Here is a 23,974-nt window from a genome sequence, read left to right on the forward strand (position 1 = left end):
CCCCGGTTCGAATCCGCACTAGGAGCTTGGGTAACTGTTTTGTTAACCGGTTTTCTTTACTCAGTTCTCATAACAGGGTGGCTCTAGCTGCGGCTGATGACGGAGCCCTCTGTTTCCCCCGAACTTCGCCAGTGGCGATTTCGGGGTTTTCGGTAGCTTAAAAATATTTATTCTGGGATTCAGCAACCGCTGGGTGGCGACACCGCTAACTGCGCGGCTGTCCTGCCAGCCTCCCCGGTTCGAATCCGCACCCTTTTGTGTGCTTTAACAGATTGGCTCTAGCTGCGGCTGATGAAGGAGCCGTCTGTTACCCCGAACTGCGCCTGAGGCGATTTCGGGGCTTTGTAGCTCAAAACATGTAGTCTGGGATTCTGCAACCGCTGGGTGGCGACACCGCCAAGCGCGTGGCCGTTCTGCCAGCTCACCCGGTTCGAATCTGCACCCTTTTCGTGTGCTTTAACAGATTGGCTCTAGCTGCGGCTGATAACGGAGCCGTCTGTTACCTCGAACTGCGCCTGAGGCGATTTCGAGGCTTTGTAGCCAAAAATAATTGTAGCGCCTTAAGCGCATGAAGTCATCTGCTTTCCCCCGCTGCAGCAGCGCGCTGGTTACGCGCCCGGCTCTCACCCGAGCGGCCGGGGTTCGCGCCCAGCGTCTTTTAGTTTTCTTCTTTTCTTTTTGTTGCTGTCTGCACTCCCCAGCTAAAGTCCATCGGGGTTCCTTATGTTTGTTTTTGAGTTCTGTCTTGTGTGTGATGTTCTGTGTTTTTCTGTTTAATAAATAAACTTTTATTTACTTTAACTCCGCGCTTGAGTCCTTTCTCTCCCACGTGACAGAAAGGTGCGACCATTTCTGGACTCAGTGGAGGACCCCCATTCTCTCCCAATAATTTTTTTGGGGGGGCACTCCCTGGTTGCTTATAGCAACCTGGGGGAAGCCCCCGGTTGCCTGTAGCAACCTGGGGGAACTGGACCGCTGGCTAGGGACCTCAGGAGAGGTCCCTTTAAGGAGGGGGTACTGTAATGGTTCTGTGGCGTTTGTGGGACTTACCACTCTTCCCCGACGTCACAGGCCTTACAGAGCAGTACAGAGCTAGGCCTTTAATACTAGGCCAGCTCGTTAGGGTGGACGACCTGCAGCTGCGGCTCCCTTATTTAAGGGTACGCCGCCTGGCTGCAGGTGTCGCACCTTTTGTCTTGTTTGTTCCTTTTGTTTTGGGCACTGCGGTGTCCGTGGGGACTGCTGACGGCTCCCCCACGCTTCTTTTGTAGTTTTAGAGGTACCCCCGGTGGCATTAGGCCATCAGGGTGTGTAGACTGCAAGGTTGAGGTAATTAGCTTTTCTTTTACCTTCTTAGAAGTAGCGTAGTGCGATGTCGTGCAGTCCTCGTACTGTTTTTATTTTGCCCGTTAGCATTTAGCATTAGCGGGTGAAGCCAGCCCCGCGACACGGCGCTGGTCCTCTCCCCGCTAATGTGTACCTAGCTACTCTAGCTGTGGTATTCGGCAGCCGGTGGGTGGCGTCTCGGTAAGACACTCGGTTGGTCTGCCAGCACCCCCGGTTCGAATCCGCACTAGGAGCTTGGGTAACTGTTTTGTTAACCGGTTTTCTTTACTCAGTTCTCATAACAGGGTGGCTCTAGCTGCGGCTGATGACGGAGCCCTCTGTTTCCCCCGAACTTCGCCAGTGGCGATTTCGGGGTTTTCGGTAGCTTAAAAATATTTATTCTGGGATTCAGCAACCGCTGGGTGGCGACACCGCTAACTGCGCGGCTGTCCTGCCAGCCTCCCCGGTTCGAATCCGCACCCTTTTGTGTGCTTTAACAGATTGGCTCTAGCTGCGGCTGATGAAGGAGCCGTCTGTTACCCCGAACTGCGCCTGAGGCGATTTCGGGGCTTTGTAGCTCAAAACATGTAGTCTGGGATTCTGCAACCGCTGGGTGGCGACACCGCCAAGCGCGTGGCCGTTCTGCCAGCTCACCCGGTTCGAATCTGCACCCTTTTCGTGTGCTTTAACAGATTGGCTCTAGCTGCGGCTGATAACGGAGCCGTCTGTTACCTCGAACTGCGCCTGAGGCGATTTCGAGGCTTTGTAGCCAAAAATAATTGTAGCGCCTTAAGCGCATGAAGTCATCTGCTTTCCCCCGCTGCAGCAGCGCGCTGGTTATGCGCCCGGCTCTCACCCGAGCGGCCGGGGTTCGCGCCCAGCGTCTTTTAGTTTTCTTCTTTTCTTTTTGTTGCTGTCTGCACTCCCCAGCTAAAGTCCATCGGGGTTCCTTATGTTTGTTTTTGAGTTCTGTCTTGTGTGTGATGTTCTGTGTTTTTCTGTTAATAAATAAACTTTTATTTATTTAAACCTCCGCGTTTGAGTCCTTTCTCTCCCACGTGACAAAATGTTCATTTGATTTTATAGGTATTTTTTAAAGAGTTGTAATTTTTAGAATTCTGAATTTACGACTGACAAAATTGTATGTGATGCAACCAGACATTAATAAAAAAACCATTAAGATAATTTTCCCTACTAAAATCAGTAAGATTATCTTTTTAGACCAATATGGGCAGACAAAATGCCATTGCTGGGCCCCTAAGCAAGGCCCTTAACCCTGTCTGCTCCAGGGGCATTATACAATAGCTGACATGTGATAAGTGTAGATTAGTGGTTAGTCTAACGGAGAAGATCTCAGTGTTAGAAGGGCGCATTCGGGCGTTAGAACAGACTACTACTAGTGAGGGCTTAGATTCAGCTGTAGCAGTCCCGAATGCCAGCAGTTCAGGTACAGAACCCCAGACTCCGGCATTAGAGCCCTCACAGCGGGGCGACTGGGTGACGTCTCGGCGACATAGTCGTAGGGAAAAGCACCGACCATCTCAGTTGCACGTGTCCAACAGGTTTTCCCCACTCAGTGAGCCACCCGCTGAGAAGCCTGTTAATGTAAGTGCTCTGGTTATAGGAGATTCTCAGCTCCGACACGTGCGTATTGCAACCCCCATAGAGACACCAGCAACCATAGTCACCTGTATTCCGGGGGCCAGGGCGCCTGACATCAGAGCAAACCTGAAAGTGCTGGCTAATGCTAATCGTAGATTTTCGAAGATTGTTATCCACGTCGGCACTAATGATGTTCGTTTACGGCAGTCTGAGGTTACTAAGAGTAATGTTAAAGAGGTGTGTGAGTTAGCTAGGTCGATGTCTGAGGCAGTAGTGTGCTCTGGCCCCTTACCGATTCGACCCAGTGGCGAAACCTACAGCAGGTTGTTGTCGCTGAACCGCTGGATGTCTAAATGGTGCTCAGAAAACTGCATCGATTTTGTAGATAACTGGTCCACCTTTGAGGGAAGGCCTGGTCTTTTGAAGCGGGATGGTGTCCACCCCACGTGGGAGGGTGCTGCTCGCATTTCTTGCAGCATAGGTGACAGGCTTTACCACCGCGTTAGTGTAGCGGCAGATAGTGTTAAATGACTATCCAGAGCCAAGACCAGGCAGCAGACTAACAGGCCTAACCGACTGTCTGCGAGTCGCCATCGGACGTCACCCGGAATCCTTAGGTCACAAACCATTGAGACTGTGTCTGTTTACCGTGGCAGGTGTAAGCCAAAACAAAATCAAAAAGTATGTCATAATAACTTAATTAAAATTAATCTAAATGAGCATCATGAAAACCCTAGTAAAGTTAAACTAAAGTTAGGACTTCTAAACATCAGGTCACTTGCATGCAAAACAGTAATTGTAAATGAAATAATTACAGATAATTGTCTTAGTGCCCTGTGTTTAACCGAGACCTGGGCTAGACCTGATGAGTATCTAAGTTTAAATGAAGCATCTCCTCCGGGTTACAGTTATGAACATAAGCCACGTCTTAGCGGTCGTGGTGGAGGAATAGCCGCAATTTATGATAAAGACATAGGTCTTACTGTAAAATCATCTCCCATAACAAACTCGTTTGAAGTTCTTATCTCTGACATAACCAATAAATGTTCATCTGATAAAAATAGTATGTTTAAACTGGTTACTGTTTATCGACCCCCTGGTCCTTACTCAGAATTTCTTAACGAATTTGCCGATTTTCTTTCTAAATTAGTCTTATCAACTAAGAAAGCTTTAATTGTTGGTGACTTTAATATTCATTATGAGGATAAGTGTAATCCACTCAAAATTGCGTTTGATTCTATTTTAGAATCCTTAGGCATCACCCAAAATGTAACAGGACCCACTCACCGCTGTAAACATACCTTAGATTTAATACTTACTTATGGTATAAACATAGACAACCTGGAAATTATACCACAGAATGACTTAATCTCTGATCACTCCCTACTAATATATGAAGTGTCCCTGTCCAATAATATACAGCAACCAAATTGTTTTAAATGTAAGCGCACTATTACATCTGCAACTGCAGCAGCGTTCATAAACTGCCTACCAGAATTACCAAATATATCAGCATCAGAACCTAAAGAACTAGATCAGGCAACTCAAAACCTAGAGACCGTACTGCGCACAACCTTAGATAACGTAGCCCCACTCAAAACTAAACTGATTAGGGAGAAAAAACTTGCTCCTTGGTACAATGACCACACATGCGCACTTAAACAAGCAGCACGGAAATTAGAACGTAAGTGGCGTCACACTACACTGGAGGTGTATAAGATTGCTTGGAAAGATGCTCTAACTGAGTATAAACATGCACTTATAAAAGCTAAATCTTTATATTATTCATCCCTAATAGAGAAAAATAAAAACAATCCTAGATTCCTTTTTGAGACAGTGTCCAAATTAACTAAAAACGTCAATGAAACTGAATCTAATATACCGCCCGACTGTACCAGTGATGATTTTTTAAAATTCTTTAATGACAAGATAGAAAAAATACGACTTCAGAGTCAGAGTGTGTCACTTGCCAATGTTAAGTATGGACTCACTCCGAGCAGCATTGGTGATAATAGTAACGAGTTAATCCAACTAAATTCCTTTAATCCAATCTCCCAAAATGAACTAACTGTGTTGATTAAATCATCGAAGTCATCATCGTGTATACTCGATCCTGTTCCAACTCGTTTACTTAAAGATTTACTCCCAGCTATTGTAGAGCCCCTGCTTACATTAATCAATGCATCCCTTAGCCTTGGGTATGTACCTAAATTGTTTAAAAGTGCTGTTATTAAACCCCTGATTAAAAAACCTAATCTTGATCCACATGTTTTATCTAATTATAGGCCAATTTCAAACCTTCCTTTTGTCTCAAAGATATTAGAAAAAGTCGTTTCCAAACAGCTATGTTCTTATTTGAATGAAAATTGTATTCATGAAAAATTTCAATCAGGATTTAGACCCAACCATAGTACCGAAACCGCATTAATTAGAGTAGTTAACGAGTTGTTAATGTCTTCTGATAATGGATGTGTCTCTTTTCTTGTTCTATTAGATCTTAGTGCAGCGTTTGATACGGTCGATCATAACATTTTACTGGAGAGGCTAGAAAATACAGTAGGTGTTAAAGGACTCGCACTCTCTTGGTTTCAATCATATTTGACTGACCGCTCTCAATTCGTTTATGTAAATAATAAATGCTCAGAAACTACAAAAGTAAAGTGTGGTGTTCCACAGGGGTCGGTACTTGGACCGCTATTATTTACACTCTATATGCTTCCACTAGGTGAAATTATTCATAAACATGGCATAAACTTTCACTGCTATGCAGATGACACACAGCTGTATATATCAGCCAAACCAAATGATACTGACACAATCAGTAAGATAGAAGATTGTGTAAACGACATAAAAAACTGGATGTCGTGTAATTTTCTTTTACTTAATTCAGATAAAACTGAGGTTTTACTTGTTGGCTCTAAAGCTGCAAGAGACAAGTTGTCTAACCTGGTGCTAAACTTAAACACGTTCTCTGTTACTCCCAGCCCAGATGTAAAAAACTTAGGTGTCACAATAGATTCAGATCTCTCCTTTGATACACACATTAATAATATTACTAGAGTTGCTTTTTATCATTTGCGTAATATCTCTAAAATAAGAAATATACTATCTGTTAATGACGCCGAAAAACTGATCCATGCGTTTATAACTTCTCGGTTAGATTATTGTAATGCTCTTCTAACTGGATGCTCTGGTAGATCCTTAAACAAACTCCAGTTAGTTCAAAATGCAGCAGCTCGAGTGCTAACTAGAACTAAAAAATTTGATCATATCACTCCTGTTCTATCATCTCTACACTGGCTGCCAGTTAAATTTCGCATTGATTACAAAATACTTTTACTAACCTATAAAGCGCTACATGGTCTGGCTCCACAGTATCTGAGTGAGCTTATTAATTACTACAACCCAGCACGTCCACTTCGTTCACAAGATGCAGGGTTACTTATAGTTCCTAAAATTAAAAAGACCAAAGCTGGTGGAAGAGCATTTTCTTACAAAGCTCCACAACTCTGGAATAATCTTCCTGCCTCTGTTCGGTATTCGGACACAGTCTCAATGTTTAAGTCTAAACTGAAAACATATTTATTTTCTCAGGCTTTTGATTAGTATAGACAAAGGCGCAGAGCTTGGGGGTTCTTGGTCATAGAAACTTGTGGTGATCAGGGATGTTGGGTCGCTGTCGTTCTGCCTCTCTTGTCCAATCACTCTGGTTTGGGTAGGAGAGGTGGGCGCTGATGTCCTGTGAAAGCCTTCATGACCTTGTTACCTGCTCGCTCTCCCTTTTAGTTATGCTGTAATAATTAGGGCTGCCGGAGTCTAAAACTCTCTGTAAAACTGTTTGTCAACTAGCATTGTACATTATTAACTACATTCTCTGTTGTTTTACCCCGAGGGCATTCTGATGGAAACCTGTTTACCCGCCGAGGTTAAGGATTAAAGTCGAGACTGCCGGGACAACGATGCTGCTCCTGTCAGATGTGACGGGTCTGGAGTAATTGCAACGACAAGAAATCACTACAGACTTTATTGAAGACTAGAGCGGATAACAACTCTATTATTATTTAATTGTTTATTTATCTATTTATTACCACTGTATGACTTTTAGATCATTCAATTCTGTGTTTGTATGATTTGTGTAAATCGTGTATTTATTTAAAGTATCCTCCAGACCACCCAAGAAGGATGGGCCCTGTTGAGTCTGGTTCCTCTCAAGGTTTCTTCCTGTAATTTTCAGGGAGTTTTTCCTTGCCACAGTCGCCCTCGGCTTGCTCAACAGGGGTTTTTGTATCTGTTGGTCCTGGATTTTGTAAAGTTGCTTTGAGACAATGTATATTGTAAAAAGCGCTATATAAATAAAGTTGACTTGACTTGACTTGACCCTGTGCTCTGACCCCAGCTCCCAAAGATGAGCTGAGATATGTGGAAAAAGTCTATGTTTTATGCGTTTTTCTCCCATTTTCTCCCAATTTAGCATAGTCAATTTGTCTTCCGCTGCTGGGGATCCCTAATTTTTTGCAGTCGAGGTGGGTATACTGCTGCCCACGCCTCCTCTGACCCATGTGCAGCCCTTAACAGAACCCTTTTCCACCCATGCACTCTGCACAGGCGCCTCTATCTGCCAATTAGGGTCCGTACACAGTGTTTGAAGACTTCATCCACATAGTCTGGTCATATCTCCCTGCAGGCACTGCCAATTATGCCTACTAGATGGCGCACAGCCGACTAGTGGCAACGCCGAATTTCAAACCGAGGAGTTCAGAATCTCGGCGCTGAAATGCTAGCGGAAAATCCTGCTGCACCACCTGGGTGCGGTAAAAAGCATTTTATTGTACTGTAGTTGTGTATATGTATATATGAAAAATAAAGGCATCCTTTAAAAAAACGGACCCATTATTATGAATTTCAGGTATTTTAGCCACATTTTGTCTAAAAGGTTTACTCCACATTCACTCCAAAATCTTGTGGAAACCCTCCTAGATGAGTGGTCGCTGGCATGGCTTACATTTACATTTTAAGCATTTAGCAGATGCCTTTATCCAAAGCAACTTACAATTGAGACAGTATACATCGCAAGTAATTGAGGGTTAAGGGCCTTGCTCAAGGGCCCAACAGTGGCAACCTGGCTGATGCGGGGCTTGAACCAGCAACCTTCTGATTACTAGTCCTGTACCTTAACCACTGTGCTACCACTGCCCTACTCAACTCAAAGCCCATGGTTTAAGCAAGGGAAGTCTAAAAAGCTTATGGTGGGTGTTCACATAATTTGGTCAGTTAGTGTAAATCATTAACTTTGCACAATATGATTCTCTTTTTACACCAATATGGGGTGACACCAAATATGTCAACTGACCTCCAAGTCTCGTTCAATGTAAGTGTCATCCAAGAGATAAATTCTGCAACAAAGCATTTCTTCTCCTTATCTTCTCTGTGCCTGTTTGTCCAAGGATGTTGTTTTACTTTTGCCTCCAAGTTAACTGCAACAGTGCAATATAGACAAAATTCTGGGAAATTAGTCATTGTATGTAATATATATTGAAAAAAATATTGGTTAAATGTCAGTATGTGCATTCCCAAATCAGAAACATTCTGACAAAAATGTTCACTTTTCATTTACTTTGACTTTTATTTTATTGTCGACAGTATTAACTTGAAATATTTCATTTGTTACAGTGTATCACAAAAGTGAGTACACCCCTCACATTTCTGCAGATATTTAAGTATATCTTTTCATGGGACAACACTGACAAAATGACACTTTGACACAATGAAAAGTAGTCTGTGTGCAGCTTATATAACAGTGTAAATTTATTCTTCCCTCAAAATAACTCAATATACAGCCATTAATGTCTAAACCACCGGCAACAAAAGTGAGTACACCCCTAAGAGACTACACCCCTAAATGTCCAAATTGAGCACTGCTTGTCATTTTCCCTCCAAAATGTCATGTGACTCGTTAGTGTTACTAGGTCTCAGGTGTGCATAGAGAGCAGGTGTGTTCAATTTAGTAGTACAGCTCTCACACTCAAAGAACTCTCTGAGGATCTTAAAAGACAAATTGTTGCGCTACATGAAGATGGCCAAGGCTACAAGAAGATTGCCAACACCCTGAAACTGAGCTGCAGCACAGTGGCCAAGATCATCCAGCGTTTTAAAAGAGCAGGGTCCACTCAGAACAGACCTCGCGTTGGTCGTCCAAAGAAGCTGAGTGCACGTGCTCAGCGTCACATCCAACTGCTGTCTTTGGAAGATAGGTGCAGGAGTGCTGTCAGCATTGCTGCAGAGATTGAAAAGGTGGGGGGTCAGCCTGTCAGTGCTCAGACCATACGCCGTACACTACATCAAATTGGTCTGCATGGTTGTCACCCCAGAAGGAAGCCTCTTCTGAAGTCTCTACACAAGAAAGCCCGCAAACAGTTTGCTGAAGACATGTCAACAAAGGACATGGATTACTGGAACCATGTCCTATGGTCTGATGAGACCAAGATTAATTTGTTTGGTTCAGATGGTCTCAAGCATGTGTGGCGGCAATCAGGTGAGGAGTACAAAGATAAGTGTGTCATGCCTACAGTCAAGCATGGTGGTGGGAATGCCATGGTCTGGGGCTGCATGAGTGCAGCAGGTGTTGGGGAGTTACATTTCATTGAGGGACACATGAACTCCAATATGTACTGTGAAATACTGAAGCAGAGCATGATCCCCTCCCTCTGGAAACTGGGTCGCAGGGCAGTGTTCTAGCATGATAATGACCCCAAACACACCTCTAAGATGACCACTGCTTTATTGAAGAGGCTGAGGGTAAAGGTGATGGACTGGCCAAGCATGTCTCCAGACCTAAACCCAATAGAACATCTTTGGGGCATCCTCAAGCGGAAGGTGGAGGAGCGCAAAGTCTCGAATATCCGCCAGCTCCGTGATGTCGTCATGAAGGAGTGGAAAAGCATTCCAGTGGCAACCTGTGAAGCTCTGGTAAACTCCATGCCCAGGAGAGTTAAGGCAGTTCTGGGAAATAATGGTGGCCACACAAAATATTGACACTACAGGAACTTTCACTAAGGGGTGTACTCACTTTTGTTGCCGGTGGTTTAGACATTAATGGCTGTATATTGAGATATTTTTTTTTATTTTTTTTTTTATGTTTTTTTTTTTTTTTACCCCTTTTCTCCCCTTTTAGCGCATCCAATTGTTCAATTAGCATCATGCTTTCTCTCTGTCTATGCCGAACCCTGCCCTGACGGAGGTGATTGAAGCTAACCCGTATCCCCTCCGTAACACGACCAGCAGCCAGATGCATCTTTGCCACCCACACATTGATGAGTTTTGGCGCCACCTAGCGTTGCATGCGGAGAGACACACCCTAAGGGCACCCTCTCCCATCCCTGTGCAAGCGCCTCCAATCAGCCGGCAGAGAACGTAATCGCATTCTGACAGAGAGAGACCCACATCCGGTTCTTTGTCCCACCCCCCTCATGAGCAACCGGCCAATCGTTGCTCATATAGCCACTCAGCTTCAAACCGGCAAAGCAAAGCTGGATTCGATACCAGGTATCTGAATCCAGCCCTGGTTGCAGCGCGTCTCTTTTACCGCTGCGCCACCTGAGCGGCGTATATTGAGATATTTTGAGGGAAGAATAAATTTACACTGTTGTATAAGCTCCACACAGACTACTTTTCATTGTGTCAAAGTGTCATTTTGTCAGTGTTGTCCCATGAAAAGATATACTTAAATATCTGCAGAAATGTGAGGGGTGTACTCACTTTTGTGATACACTAACATCCATTCCTGCATTTTAGCCCTGTGATTTCAAACAGGTGATGTCAACACATAATTGTAATCATGATTTGGTACATAAACAGTATCCATTAAAGGCTTTGAGAAACAAAGATGATCAGAGGATCTCCAGTTTGTCAACAAATGTGTGAGAAAATTATTGAAATGTTTAAAAACAATGTACCTCAAATAAAGTTTGAAAGGGATTTGCATATGTCTCCATCAACAGTGCATAATATCATCAAATGACTTAAAGAATCTGAAGACATTTCAGTACGTAAAAGGCAAGGGTGCAAACCTAAGCTGAACACCTGTGATCTCTGATCCCTCAGACAGCACCACATCAAGAACCATCATTTGTCAATTGCTGGTATAACCACATGGGCAAACCATTATTAAGCACTACAAAGTACTACACTAGAGTGTTACATTCACAAAAGTACTACATTAGAGTGTTACATTCACAAATGCCACTTAAACTTTACTGTGCAAAAAAGAAGCCTCATGTTAACCATGTCCAGAAGCAGCATCGATTTCTTTGGGCTCTGAGGCATCTAGGATGGACCATCATACAGTGGAAACGTGTATTGTGGTCAAACAAATTAGTATTTTAGATTTAGATTTTTTGGAAAAAATTGACGCCGTGTGCTCTGGACCAAGGACAAAAAGGACCATCCAGACAAGTCCAAAGGCCAGGGTCTGTCATGGTATGGGATTGTGTCAGGGCCCTTGGCAAAGGTCATTTACACTTCTGTGATGACAGCATTTATGCATTGCAACAATGAAACCCTGTTGCACACATGAAGACGTGTTTGCAGAAATAATGCGACAAAATTACACCTGAAATACGTCATTGCTTGATATCCTCTGTGCCAAAACATTTTAAGAAATGGATTTGTATTGAAAAATGAAATGTAGTTGACCAAAAAAAACCCACATAAAATATATTGGGTTCATACCATCTGCAATGAAATAAAACTCAAAGTGGATGTAAGAAACACTGCATTTTCTATTCATGTTTTTCATACTGTCCCAAGACTTTCTGATTTGGGGTTGTACATCGTATAAAGAGGGAAGACTGCCCTGCCCACCCCCTGCACTGAACTGCGCAAAGATAGGACTGTAAGTGTTTTTAAGAGATAAACACGTACCTCACTGCATCCGTGTGTAGGAACCCCCTCCCACATACACACACACGCCACATAGAGCAAATAATATATACTCTTATATTCTTTGTATAGTTGGTAAATATTTATAAATTTACTGCTACACTGTTACATAAATTCAAATACATTTTAATAAGACTTCATATTTATAAACCAACAAAGTGTGACAAACGTTTTCCTGCTCTTTTAATTACCAGTACTGGGCCCCAAGTACTTTACAGATATATGCAGCAAATATGCAGCTAAAAGTGATATGCTACCTGTAATTGCTCAAGCTAAACATTTTTGATCAACTTATTTTAAATATTTTAATAATATATATATTTTTTATTATCGATGAAGATTACATCACTTTAATCACATTAATCTTTCTGTCATTTTCTGAGTCACCTTTAAATAATTCTCTTAATAATTAAGATAGGACTCTAAATATTATTGACTTTTAGTTAATTGATAATTAATTTTATAATACTTTATGAAATAATAATAATAATATAATGTTATAAATAAAATATGTAAATAGTAAAAATAATTAGTGTGTTATTTATATATATTATGACTAACACACACACAAACACACACAAACACACACACACATTTATACATACAAACATTGTTGATTTGTCTTTTTTCATATCCACACATACAAACACATAGCAAAAAGTAGAATTAATACAAAGCAGAAACAGAATTTACTTACCTGATCATGTGAAATCTTTATAAGTGCTCAACTTATTTGCCTACTGTTGAATTTAGCAAGGTGGGACACAACTCAACTGAATCTTCCATGACGTCAGAATAGAGATAAGAAGAGAGCTTCAGAAGAAACACTATTTTTTTTTACTATGCATTACTAAAGTGTGTGCAAGACCTCTGTACATTTATTAAGATTTCCTTAAACAAACATCCTTTTATAGTGCAGTCATTAAAGTATATTATTTTTAGTACTGTATTTGTTAGTAGCATTGTTTCACAATGTATTTATCAGAATCTACTTAAAACCCAAAAGGATAGATAAAAAAAGGATAGCCTATATTTCTTCTTCCTTACTATTAACACTCATATTCCCAAAACTTGTTATTTCATTTGACTTTTAGTTTATAAGCTTGGGGAAGGAAGGAACTGCATAAAAAAGGGAAGTTATTATCCTAATTACAGAACTAAAAAAAAGGGATTTATATTTTGTTCACTACCAATTAACTGCATGTACTGTATAAGCTAAAGCATAGCAAGCCAAACATCAAATGTGACAAAAATAGATCATTCTAAATTCCATAAAACACACAAAACCCCACAAAACTGAATGACTTCTATAACTCAGTCTCATGAACCAAATGAACCAAATCAAAAACCAGTGTGTTATCATAAGCCAGTTAAATTGTGTAACATGGTGTAAACAGAACTAAACCCGGACCTCTAAGCAATATAAACAAACAAAACAAAAACTACATTTTTGAGCTTCTCAAAGCTATGGTACAATATAATAACTCAAATTTATAGTTGTTTTACAACCAGACTTATCTTTGTTAAGATAAAGCCAAAAAACACCTTTAACATAATGGTGACAGCCAAATGTAACAGTGTAATCTGCAATGGTACAGGTGTTAGCAATACAGCAAATTACTTTGTTGTCTCTATAGCAGCAACTCTTGCTATCTGGTTGAGCTATCTGTTGGCATGTGCATCAAATGAATACAGAGGGCATATCATGATCCATTTTGGGCCTACTGTTACAATTCACAACCAGCAGCTTCACGTGTCATAGTTTACGTTCCACTTTGGCCAACGAGATTTGTGCAGGTGGCAGAAGGTACCAGAGCACAAGGGAGATGCACATTCTCACATTATCACATATAAAAAAATGCATCCTTTGGGGTTTTACAAACGTAGATTGTCCAGATATAGTAAATAAGGTGAAATTTAACTCATCATTGTTCAGGGGTCTAGGTTTTGAGCTCCTTAAACAAAATATTTATGTATATTGGCATTTAATAAAAAATGGTTTCTAAATGTTGTGAATTTTGTATAACTGTTAGAGAGATCCTTATTTAAGTCTATGCTTATTAGATTTTTTTTTTTACCAACTATTCATTCATTCATTGTCTGTTTTACCCTATTCAAGGTTGCGGTGGGTCCAATTCACTTTTCAAGAGGTAGGAAACACCCTGGACAGGTTGCCAATCCAACACACACACACACACACACACACCCACACCCACACCCACACACCTTGGGCAATTAGTATCTCCAGTTAACCTGACTGCATGTCTTTGGATTGTGGGAGGAAACAAGAACACCTGAAAGAAACCCATGCAGACACGGGGAAAACATGCAAACTCCACCCAGAAAAGACCTGGCCCGCTCCACCTGGGAATCGAACCCAGAACATTCTTGCTGTGAGGCGACCCAACTACTCATTAGAAAGTTAAGTTTACGCTCAAGTCTTTCTGCTGTTAAAATGTTGTTGCTTTAGGGTCTAAACAACTCATGATATCATTGTGCTTCAGGCTGTTTACACTAATGCATCATCCAAAATGACAGAATAGTATATTTATATAATGATAATACAATTTGCCTTAAATAAACACTTTCTAGAGCTGTACTAGGAACTTTAATTGAAAAAAACAACATTAAAAACTACAATGATTCTAGAATCTCAGTTTATTCTGTGATATGTAAAGGGTAGGGTTACAAATGGGAGTAAATAGCACTCATTATTGCACCCAACCAGTCTTGCGTCATTAGTGCAGACTAGTGGTGGTGATATATCTGTTAAGACACCAGATAAAACCAACAGAGCACCCTGATGCAGCAGAATGGGACAATTTACATGATGAATAAACAGCAGACACATTTGCAGCAATTACATGAATCTAGCTTGCCAACACTTATCCACATTTTTAAAGACTTTTTTTCATACCACAAAAAACAAGTGTTCTGAGTCGTCAAACTGAAGGTGCTGCCCAGTATTCGTATAGTGTTCCTAATAAAATGTCCTTACTTTTTATGAGCAAATTTACATTTTTTAATATTACTGATTTTAATTTTCTGGTACCCCAGACTTAAAAATACAGAAAAAAAAAAAAGAAAAAAAAAAAACTACTCACATGGGGCTTTTATAAAAATACAGAAATATACATTTTGAACACATTTCCAATATATGCAATAATAAATTAGGGAATAACATCACTAAATTAAAATGCTAAAATAATTAGGGAAATTGCTGTAATTATTATTAAGTAAATCATTTGGATACAAACCTACAGACCATCTATTAATTAGCATACACCAAATGTTTGTCTTAAGAACAGGACTCTGGAAACCTTTTTAATATGAACAGAAATCTCTCATAACATTTCAGAATTTGTCATAAAATATGCACGTCTATCATGCTAGCCCACCACCGCTGAGATTCGAACCCAGTGTTTATTGGTGGAACCAGACTTGCTAAAACCCTGACCACGATAAAGCAGCAAATAAAAAATTACAAAAAGAAAATAAACAAATCTCACTTACTCTTTTACATTCTAAGCCGCTTATCCTAATCAGGGTCGTGAGGGTGCTGGAGCTTATCCCAGTTCTCAATGGGTGTAAGGCACACAGAAACACCCTGGACCGGATACCAGTCCATCGCAGGGCAGGCATACACACAAACATATTCACGCCTTCTTGCAGTGAAGCTACAGTGCTACTCGCCGAGCCAAGCCACCCTAAATAAATAAATCTGCCTAAAGATTTCCATGTACTTAGCCTACTTTAGAATGATTTATTTATATGTTGTCTTTTATGTGTGTGTACATTATAACCTAATATAACCTGTCATACCAATGAGGTACAATGAAAAAATTAAGTCATAATAGTCAATTATGTTTTGAATCTATATTTTTGTGTGGATAACCACCATAATTTTTACAAACTTACAAACTCAAAATGACAAACCCCATATTCTAGAAAAGCTGGGACATTTTGTACAATTCATGCTACACATAAGGTTAGCAGATGACTAGCAAAATACTGATAATTGTTTTAAGTAAAGCAGTGAATATTTACAAACCCAAGTTTATAAAAAATAAATAAAGGGCCGCTCAGGTGGCACAGCGGTAAAGTACACTAGCATACCAGAGTTGGGTTTTTAAATATATCGTATCGAATCTCAGCTCTGCCTTCCGACTGGGCTGGGCGGCTGCATGAACAACGATTGGCTGTTGTTCATAGGGTTAGAGGTAAAAAGTCGGATCATGGCTCCTCATAACTGGTGCAACTGCGGCCCCTACTGGCTGACTGATAGCGCCTGCACAGGGCTGAGCAGTGCCTGTAATTGTCGGGCGACCTGCTCAGGGTGTTTCCTACCTTTCGCCCAGTAAATTGTACCCACCACGACTCTGAATAGGATAAAGTGGTGCAATGAATGAGTGAAATTACAAATGTACCAAATACAAGCAAGTTTCAAAACATTGAAAGTAATTTGTTTGTAATTCTTTGTTCATTGTTAAATACAGGCTGAAGAAAATTAACAAATAATAGATTCTAGTTTTTACTGCATTTTTACAAAATGTCCAGATTTGTGGATGGGGTTTGGAAATTCATATAGTTCATACATGTCCCATAGTTTGTCTTAATATAAGTATTTTGCATTAATGAATTAGCATTAGATGATTAGATGAACATTTTTTCGTATTATGACTTGTGGATAGTTACTTTGGAAGGCAGAATAGACATTGGTGTGTTATGAAGCCCAGGGCCAAAGAGCGGAAAGAGTTTTCTGGGAAGTTTGTCGGTGTAGGTAATGAGATGTTTCCCATTGTCCACATCCCAGAATGACACCTCTCCCTTTTCCATGTTGAGCTTCACCCTGATTGTCTCAGGCCTCCTCTCCACATTCAGCGTGGTGCGTGGAGTAGTCAAAGCACTGTACACTCCTTTACTCAGGCCAATGCTCCACACTCCTCCTGATGTAGTGACTGTGAACTTTCTCTTGCGAGCCACTGACTCCTTACACACTCCAAGAACCCACTTTGGGTTATCGCCAACATGGACCTCCCAGCGGTGGCGACCTGAGGTAAAACCCTCTGAGCCCAGGGCAAAGACACAGGGATCAAAACGTTCTGGGTTGTCAGGAACAGACAGCCTCTCTGGGCTATCTCTGATACTTATGTAGTCAGGGGAGATGGAGAGCCAGGGTGAAACTGTGTTTGGATCCATCAGCACAGGAACTGCAAAGGAAACAGAGAGTTAGACATTTAGCCATCAACAGACTTGTTTCAAGGAATGTTTCTGCAGAAGGTTATGATAAGAGTTAAGCTCATTGGTAAGTTCATTGTGAATGAACCAATCACAGGAATCACAGATTCTTGTTGTCACTACTTTTTATAAAATGTCCCAAATTTTCTAGAATCTGGCTGCGTCCGAAATCGCATACTTAAACAGTACGTACTAGATTTGAGGCAGTGTGCACAGTAAAGTCAGTAAGCCCTTTCAGTACACAAGTGAGTATGCACGCAACCTCATACTTACTGTGTCTGCCATCTTACCAACGTCACGTGATGCATGACGTAACATCGCCAAAGTTATAACATTTTTTAAATCAGACAAAATTCATTCTGTCGTTCTCCACAAAGCTGCTCATAACGTTACTTAGGGTTGTACACACATTCAACATTTAAAATTTTTTTATTACACTTTTCGTCATCTTTCTTCTTCTGCTTTGAATGCCTTTGCTTCTCCAGTTGAATTATGGGATAGATTGTTGGACCGCAGTGTGCTGCGTTTGCTCAAAAATGGCTGGCCATGCAGTAGGTCACCCGGGTACTTTTCATGTACTGTTTAATGAATACTACGTATTCGGACACTACCCGCTCTTGCATACTGCTTTCGCATTCTGTTCATTATGGAAGTATGTGATTTCGGATTCAGCCCTTCTGTTGTAGCACATGTAGAATAAGACATTCTTTCTAAAATAACCAAGGACATGGGCGTGATTGCACCCCCATGCCATGACAGATTTTTGCATCTTTTGCTGATAACAGTCTGGATGGTCCTTTCTGTCGTTGACACACTTTCTAGTTTATCTGAGATGAGTTTTGCTTGAGATTCTGCATAGAATTGATGTATGGCTTTTTCTTCTCGTAAAAAAGGCAGGTTGAATTACTTAATGCATCAGCAAAGTGTGTTAAATGATAACGGCTTTTCAAAGTACTTGTGGCTATATTTATCACAGTACCATGACAGCAATTCCACTTATGGTTTGATAGTCATGCAGGTTCAAGATTGTTTTTTCTCTGAATCTTTTTACAATATTACATATAGTAGATGGTAAATGACCTAAATTATTTGCATTTTTTTCTTTTCTTGAACTGACTGTCAATTCTCTTATTAAGTGGTGAGCCAAATCTTTGTCTGCAAAGACTAAGTCTTTTGTGGACCCTCTTTTTTAAAACAAATCATGTTTCAAAACAGTGTACCTTGAGTTTAATCTATAAACTTTTCCTATTTTCCCTTTTGTCATTCCCGTTTGAGTGTGTTGCTGGCATTAAATTCAAAATGTGTTAATATTTACAAAATACAATCATGTTGTTTAGCCGAAACATTACACAAAAAAGTATTTGTTTTTGTACTTTCATCAATTATAATGAATAGATCACAGATTCTTGTTTTAATTGCATTTTACAAAATGTTCCACCTTTTACCAAAATGAGGTTTGTCAGTCTTAATGCACAAATAGGTACTTACAACATTTAATACGAGACTGAATACTCTCCCAAACTTTGTAATCCAGCCCTCCAACATGCAGAGCCACATCAATGAGGACTCCAGACGGAACCTTTTGAGACTCCTCAGCTGTCCACTGGGCCCTGGGACACATTTAGACATCAAGAATAAGAACCACTGTGGTTGTAACAGGTTAAACAGCTTATGCTTATGCAAAAGGACAGACACATAACTTACCTCTGTTTTAGAGTCTGAAAATTCTAAAAAGATAAAAAGAAAATATATAGTTTAGCTAGGAAACCTGTGGATCCTAAAATGTTTTAACATTTGCCTACAGTTCAGAACTGAGCTCACTTGGGAGATAAGCATTATTATAGCTAGACTTTCAAAACTGCAATCACACAAATCAAACTTCATGTCTTAATTTTGAATTTAATTTATACAGCAGTTGTTAGGCTTGTCTATACAGGATATATTAAATATGTCATGTTTTACACACTTTGGTTACATTCATGACAGCAACAGTAGTTACTGTTTAGGTTTAGTTGTTGTAGTAAGTTTAGTTGTTGTAAGTTTAGTTGTTGAACACAGTCATGGATAATTTTGTATCTCCAATTCACCTCACTTGCATGTTTTGGACTGTGGAAGGAAACCGGAGCTCCTGGAGGAAACCCACACAGACACGGGGAGAACATGCAAACTCCACACCGCCCCACCTGGGGATCGAACCCAGGACCTTTATGCTGTAAGGCAACAGTGCTACCCACTGAGCAACCAACACTTATTTGTAATACTTATTATTTGAGCTAATGGTAATTATTTAAGATGACTGCAACATTTAGATATGGACTTCTCTAGAGTATTTTGATTAATTGTCCTGCTGCATAATCTAAAGTGAAATATAAAGTTTCCTCAATAGCAGCAAGGTCTTGATCATTACACTACTACTGCTTTGTTTGACTGTTGACAGACTGTTAGCTGTTAATACCACTATTCTTAAAAAAAAAAGTGCATTAACTTGTCATTAGACATAACAGAACAATTGTTGTCCAAAAACATTTAGATTTATCTGTTCATATAACAACATTATTTAAGGTTTGGCCAATGTCAGATGAGCACAGATGTTTCTTCTGGTTAGAAAGTGTTTCATTCTTGCTACTATCTCTTGTCTAGTCTTCCATATTGTACATGAACACACAGCATTGCTAACATTTTTAAAAACAATTTCCTTCTTAAGTTCTTGTTGGTTTATGGAGACAGTACCTGGACCAATAGATTTAAACCCTTGTTTAACTTAAAGCCAATATTCGCTGACTGGCTCAGTGGCTTATACACCTGTGGTGTTAACAGTATCACATTCTATACAATGCTGGTTAAGTGGGTCCTATCTTGTGTTAGTGTGGGGTTTCCTGATGAAGTATATAATAATGAAAAATATAAGGGTGTTATAAAGGCAAGAACGTCAAACTGTTTACAGTATTACAATTAATGAAAACACAATTTATTATATAATCAGCTAAAATTGTATGAAAGGCCTATAAGCTGCAGTCACTTATGTTTAAACATGTTTTAGACCAGTTGGAAAAAATTAGTATAAAATTTTAGTAGGAGGATGTAGCGACAAGGTGGCTCGGTGGGTAGCACTGTCACCTCACAGCAAAAAGGTCCTGGGTTCGATCCCCAGGCGGGGCAGTCCGGTCCTTTCTGTGTGGAGTTTGCATGTTCTCCCCGTGTCTGCGTGGGTTTCCTCCGGGAGCTCCGGTTTCCTCCCACAGTCGAAAAACATGCAGTCTGGTTAATTGGAGACACTGAATTGCCTCATAGGTGAATGGGTATGGGTGTGTGTATGTGTGTGTATGCCTTGCGATGGACTGGCGCACAATCCAGGGTGTTGCTGTGTGCCTGCCTTGCGCCCATTGAAAAGCTGGGATAGGCTCCAGCACAACAAGTAAAATGTACTGATCACATTTTCTGGGTTTGTTTACAAACACCCAAAGCACCAAAAGCAACCAGAGATACCTGATCAGGCTCAAGCAAGATTCAAAACTGCTAGTGTGAAATGCACAGTTTTAAACCAACATTAAGCTCCTTTTATAAAAAAAAAAGACCTTCATACTTGTAAGAAAATTAGATCTTCTGCTCCCATCTCCCTGCTCACTGACTGAATCAGTCCAGAAAGAGACTCAATATCACGGCTGATGCTGTCAATCTTCTTATTCAAGATTTGTTTCTTCTGTTCTTCTTCCTTCTTCAATTCTGCAATTCTGGCATCTTGTTCATCATTCAGGATTTTATGAAGTCTCTCAAACTCCTGTTTGATTCTCTTCTCTGCCTCCTCTGACTGGCTCTATAAAAAAACAAAACAGTTTTCATTGTTATGACAGAACAAAATTAAGTAATTGTCTCTATTTTTATAGACTGCTGTGACTGCAAGTATGATATTTTATCTGTAACAAGAACATAAAGCCTGACATTAGTTACCTGAATGTAAGTGACAGTCTCACCACATCGTTTCTTCGTTTTCCTAAATGACTCCATTTTGTCAACAAGTATCTTTATTTTTATACCGAGCTCGTCCTACAGAGAAAAAAATCTTGGTAAATTTGATAAATAAATCGATAACAATCAATACATCGGTCTAATTAAAGCAATGCACAAATGGGATTAAACAGGCCTTAAAACAATCAAACATCAACCTATTGTTTTCATCAGTATACCCGATTCTAAATGATGAGGTATTCTCTAAACACCATTCTATTTAAAATTTTAAACATTACCACAATAATCCAAATCTCTCTCAAAAATGGTGTGTTAATTTTTACCGCTTTAATTTTACCATCAGAAGTGTTTATCATTTTGTTTAAGGCATAATACACGTGCCACACCTCAGGGCAATTTTAATTTAATCATTTATCCATATTCATAGACAAATTCTTGCAATGAAGTGTGTTGGCTCCTCCGTTGCAATGTTCAACTTGGGTAAAGTTAGTTTTGTAGTGGACATTTGCCTGATATTTAAGTTTCTGTCTTGTCATTTTCGGTAAATTAACCTCCAAAAATAAATAAAATTGCATCTATCCACTCTGCAGTAAACAAAGAACAAACTAAAACATTCAAATACAATTATATATTTAAGTTCTAAAATCAACTAAAAAGTGATAAATATAAGTTTTAATATAACAAAGATTTTAGCAATGGGTTGTACTACAACAGCATTACAAGAATTTATGATTTATTACTACAATTATACTGTAGAACTCTTTATTATGTAATTCAGTTGTAGTCCCCCCTTTAGTAACAAGTACAGCCTTTATAATATTTAAATGTAGATTTATTGATTTTTTTTTAGATGTTATGAATTATTACTGTAGCTACACTGTAGGACTTTTGATTTATTAAACTAACTTTAGGTTTGCATGTTAAAAAAAAATAATTCCATGAGTTTTAGTTACTTTTTTATTATATAATTGATTACTGTAATTACACTGCAGGACTTGTGTAGTAAGTAGTGTGTCACTAGGAATCTATTACACCAAAATGAATTTTAAACTATTTGCTTCATGCTCTTTAAGAAACTCCATTAGTTCCTCAGTGCAAAACATTGCTTTGTAAGAAACTTAACTTAAGAAATTAAGAATTAACAAGGGAACTATTTGATTGTTTCTTGTTTACTGAAGAATGGGAAGATTAAATTTTATTCATGTTTGGATGTTAAATGTCTGAGAATAGGATAAAAAATATCAGGCTTTATATCAGGATAAAGTTTTTATTTATATTTATGGCATTTAGAAAATGCTTTTTAAAGCAACTTACAATTGTGACCAAATACAGTTAAATCATTTTGAGAGTTAATGTCTCTGATCAGGGGTCCAACTGTGGCAGCTTGGCGGTGGTGGGGTTTAAACCAGCAATCATCCGATTGCTGGTCCAGTACCTTAACCACTTAACACCTAACCAGCATAAAAAACAACAAAGTAAAATAAAACTAGATGTACCCACTCTGTTGAAGAAAAGCAACAAAGTCCCCCTTCAGTTCTTAGTAGAAGCAATGTTCTACTGAGGAAGAACTAGGGGATCATCTAAAAAGTGTATAAAGCAGAAAAATGTCTAAAATGCATTAAAGATTGTAGTTCTTATCTAGTGACATACTAATGACCAAACTGTATAATTAATAAATCATAATATTAAAAAAGCACTAAAAATCAAAAACATACAATCTAATATAATGAAGACTGTAGTACTCAATGACATGTACTACATACTTTAACTTCATTACAAAATAAAAGTTTTACAAAATACACTAATATCAATAAACCTAAACTAAGTGTTTGTAGTATTACCCAATGACGTGCGTCTTAGTACAACTGCTACAGGTTTTACAGTGTAATTACAGTAATAAATCATAATATTTAAAGAAATCACTAAAATCAGTAAATGTATTTTCAATATAATGAGATTTGTTACTTAGTGACATGTACTGCTTACTAAAACTGCATTACAAAATAAAAGTCCTACAGTATAATTACAGTAATAAACTATAAACTAACAAAATTACTAACATCTATAAATGTAAATGTTAACCTAATTAGAACTAAAGTGATTATCAGGTAACATGTACTACTTACTAGCTCTGCAAAATAAAAAACTCAGTGTACCTTACAGACATCCACTCCCTTAGGTATAGGTGTCATTTCATGGCCTGTGTGCAGTGTAACGCACTCAACACATATAGGACACTCGTCGTGAACGCAGAACAGCTGTAGTTCTCGTTGGTGTAGACCACAGATGATCGGTGGTGCCCCTGAAACATGCCATGCTTTCTCTTTCTGAAAAGATTCACTGGTGTTCTTCAGAGCCAAATTCGGGATCGGTTTTTCTTCGTCGCAGTTCTTTCGACACACAGGACAGGTTTTCTTGGATTTGTTCTTCCAGCTGGCTTCCAGGCATACACGACAAAAACTGTGACTGCAAGAAAGCAGCAAGGGGTCTCGGAAAATGTCTTGACACACAGGACAGGTCAGCTCGGACTCCAAAAGAGAAGGTCTGTCCGAAATGTCGTCGCTGGACTCGAAGGAGGCCATGTTGAAAATGACGCGCACTTTTACTTTCACTTCCCCGCCTCTAGTTTAGTACTAGCGCACACTGTTAGGATTGTTATCGCTACCTTCACTCTTCCTGGAGTAATAAGTGCACTTGCCGACGCGATAAGTTTACACCATGTTGTTTGTTAGGTTGTAGTAAGTTTAACCCTGCTGTTATGTTCGTTTCTCAGGAACAGCAATGATGTTCCCAGGTCAGTTTGACCCGGGGCATGTTTAATTATCCAAAAGTTTCAGAAACCAAAAAATCCCAATAATCATTGTTTATATCTCATTATTAACTCCATTACTAACTATTTTAATAA

General features: G+C 39.6%; 2 protein-coding genes across 2 annotated transcripts in view; both read right to left on the reverse strand.

The window, feature by feature from the left end:
• Positions 1–8,370, reverse strand: part of epb41b (erythrocyte membrane protein band 4.1b) — a 40,715-nt gene extending 32,345 nt beyond the window's left edge. Inside the window, exon 1 of the mRNA XM_062985211.1 lies at positions 8,279–8,370. Coding sequence (XP_062841281.1) covers positions 8,279–8,335 — 57 coding nt within the window. The 5' untranslated portion in view covers positions 8,336–8,370. The remainder of the gene's footprint in view (positions 1–8,278) is intronic.
• Positions 8,371–14,508: 6,138 nt separating this feature from the next.
• Positions 14,509–23,654, reverse strand: trim35-28 (tripartite motif containing 35-28). Its single transcript, XM_062985428.1, has 6 exons — positions 23,226–23,654; positions 21,052–21,147; positions 20,687–20,917; positions 18,808–18,830; positions 18,592–18,713; positions 14,509–17,075 (listed from the first exon to the last, which is right to left on the reverse strand). The coding sequence occupies exons 1-6, from the start codon at positions 23,649–23,651 to the stop codon at positions 16,540–16,542; spliced, it is 1,434 nt and encodes a 477-aa protein (XP_062841498.1). The 5' UTR covers positions 23,652–23,654; the 3' UTR covers positions 14,509–16,539.
• Positions 23,655–23,974: the final 320 nt, after the last annotated feature.

Source organism: Trichomycterus rosablanca, chromosome 23 (genome assembly GCF_030014385.1).
Source record: "Trichomycterus rosablanca isolate fTriRos1 chromosome 23, fTriRos1.hap1, whole genome shotgun sequence".
NCBI classification, from domain to species: Eukaryota; Metazoa; Chordata; class Actinopteri; order Siluriformes; family Trichomycteridae; genus Trichomycterus; species Trichomycterus rosablanca.

Coding starts and splice junctions, on each gene's coding strand:
- trim35-28 (XM_062985428.1), bottom strand. CDS start 23,651: ATGGCCTCCTTCGAGTCCAGCGACGACATTTCGGACAGACCTTCTCTT. Junction 21,148..23,225: donor AGGGAGTGGATGTCTGTAAG/GTACACTGAGTT, acceptor TTTTCTCTGTAG/GACGAGCTCGGTATAAAAAT. Junction 18,831..20,686: donor AAGATCTAATTTTCTTACAA/GTATGAAGGTCT, acceptor TTATCTTTTTAG/AATTTTCAGACTCTAAAACA.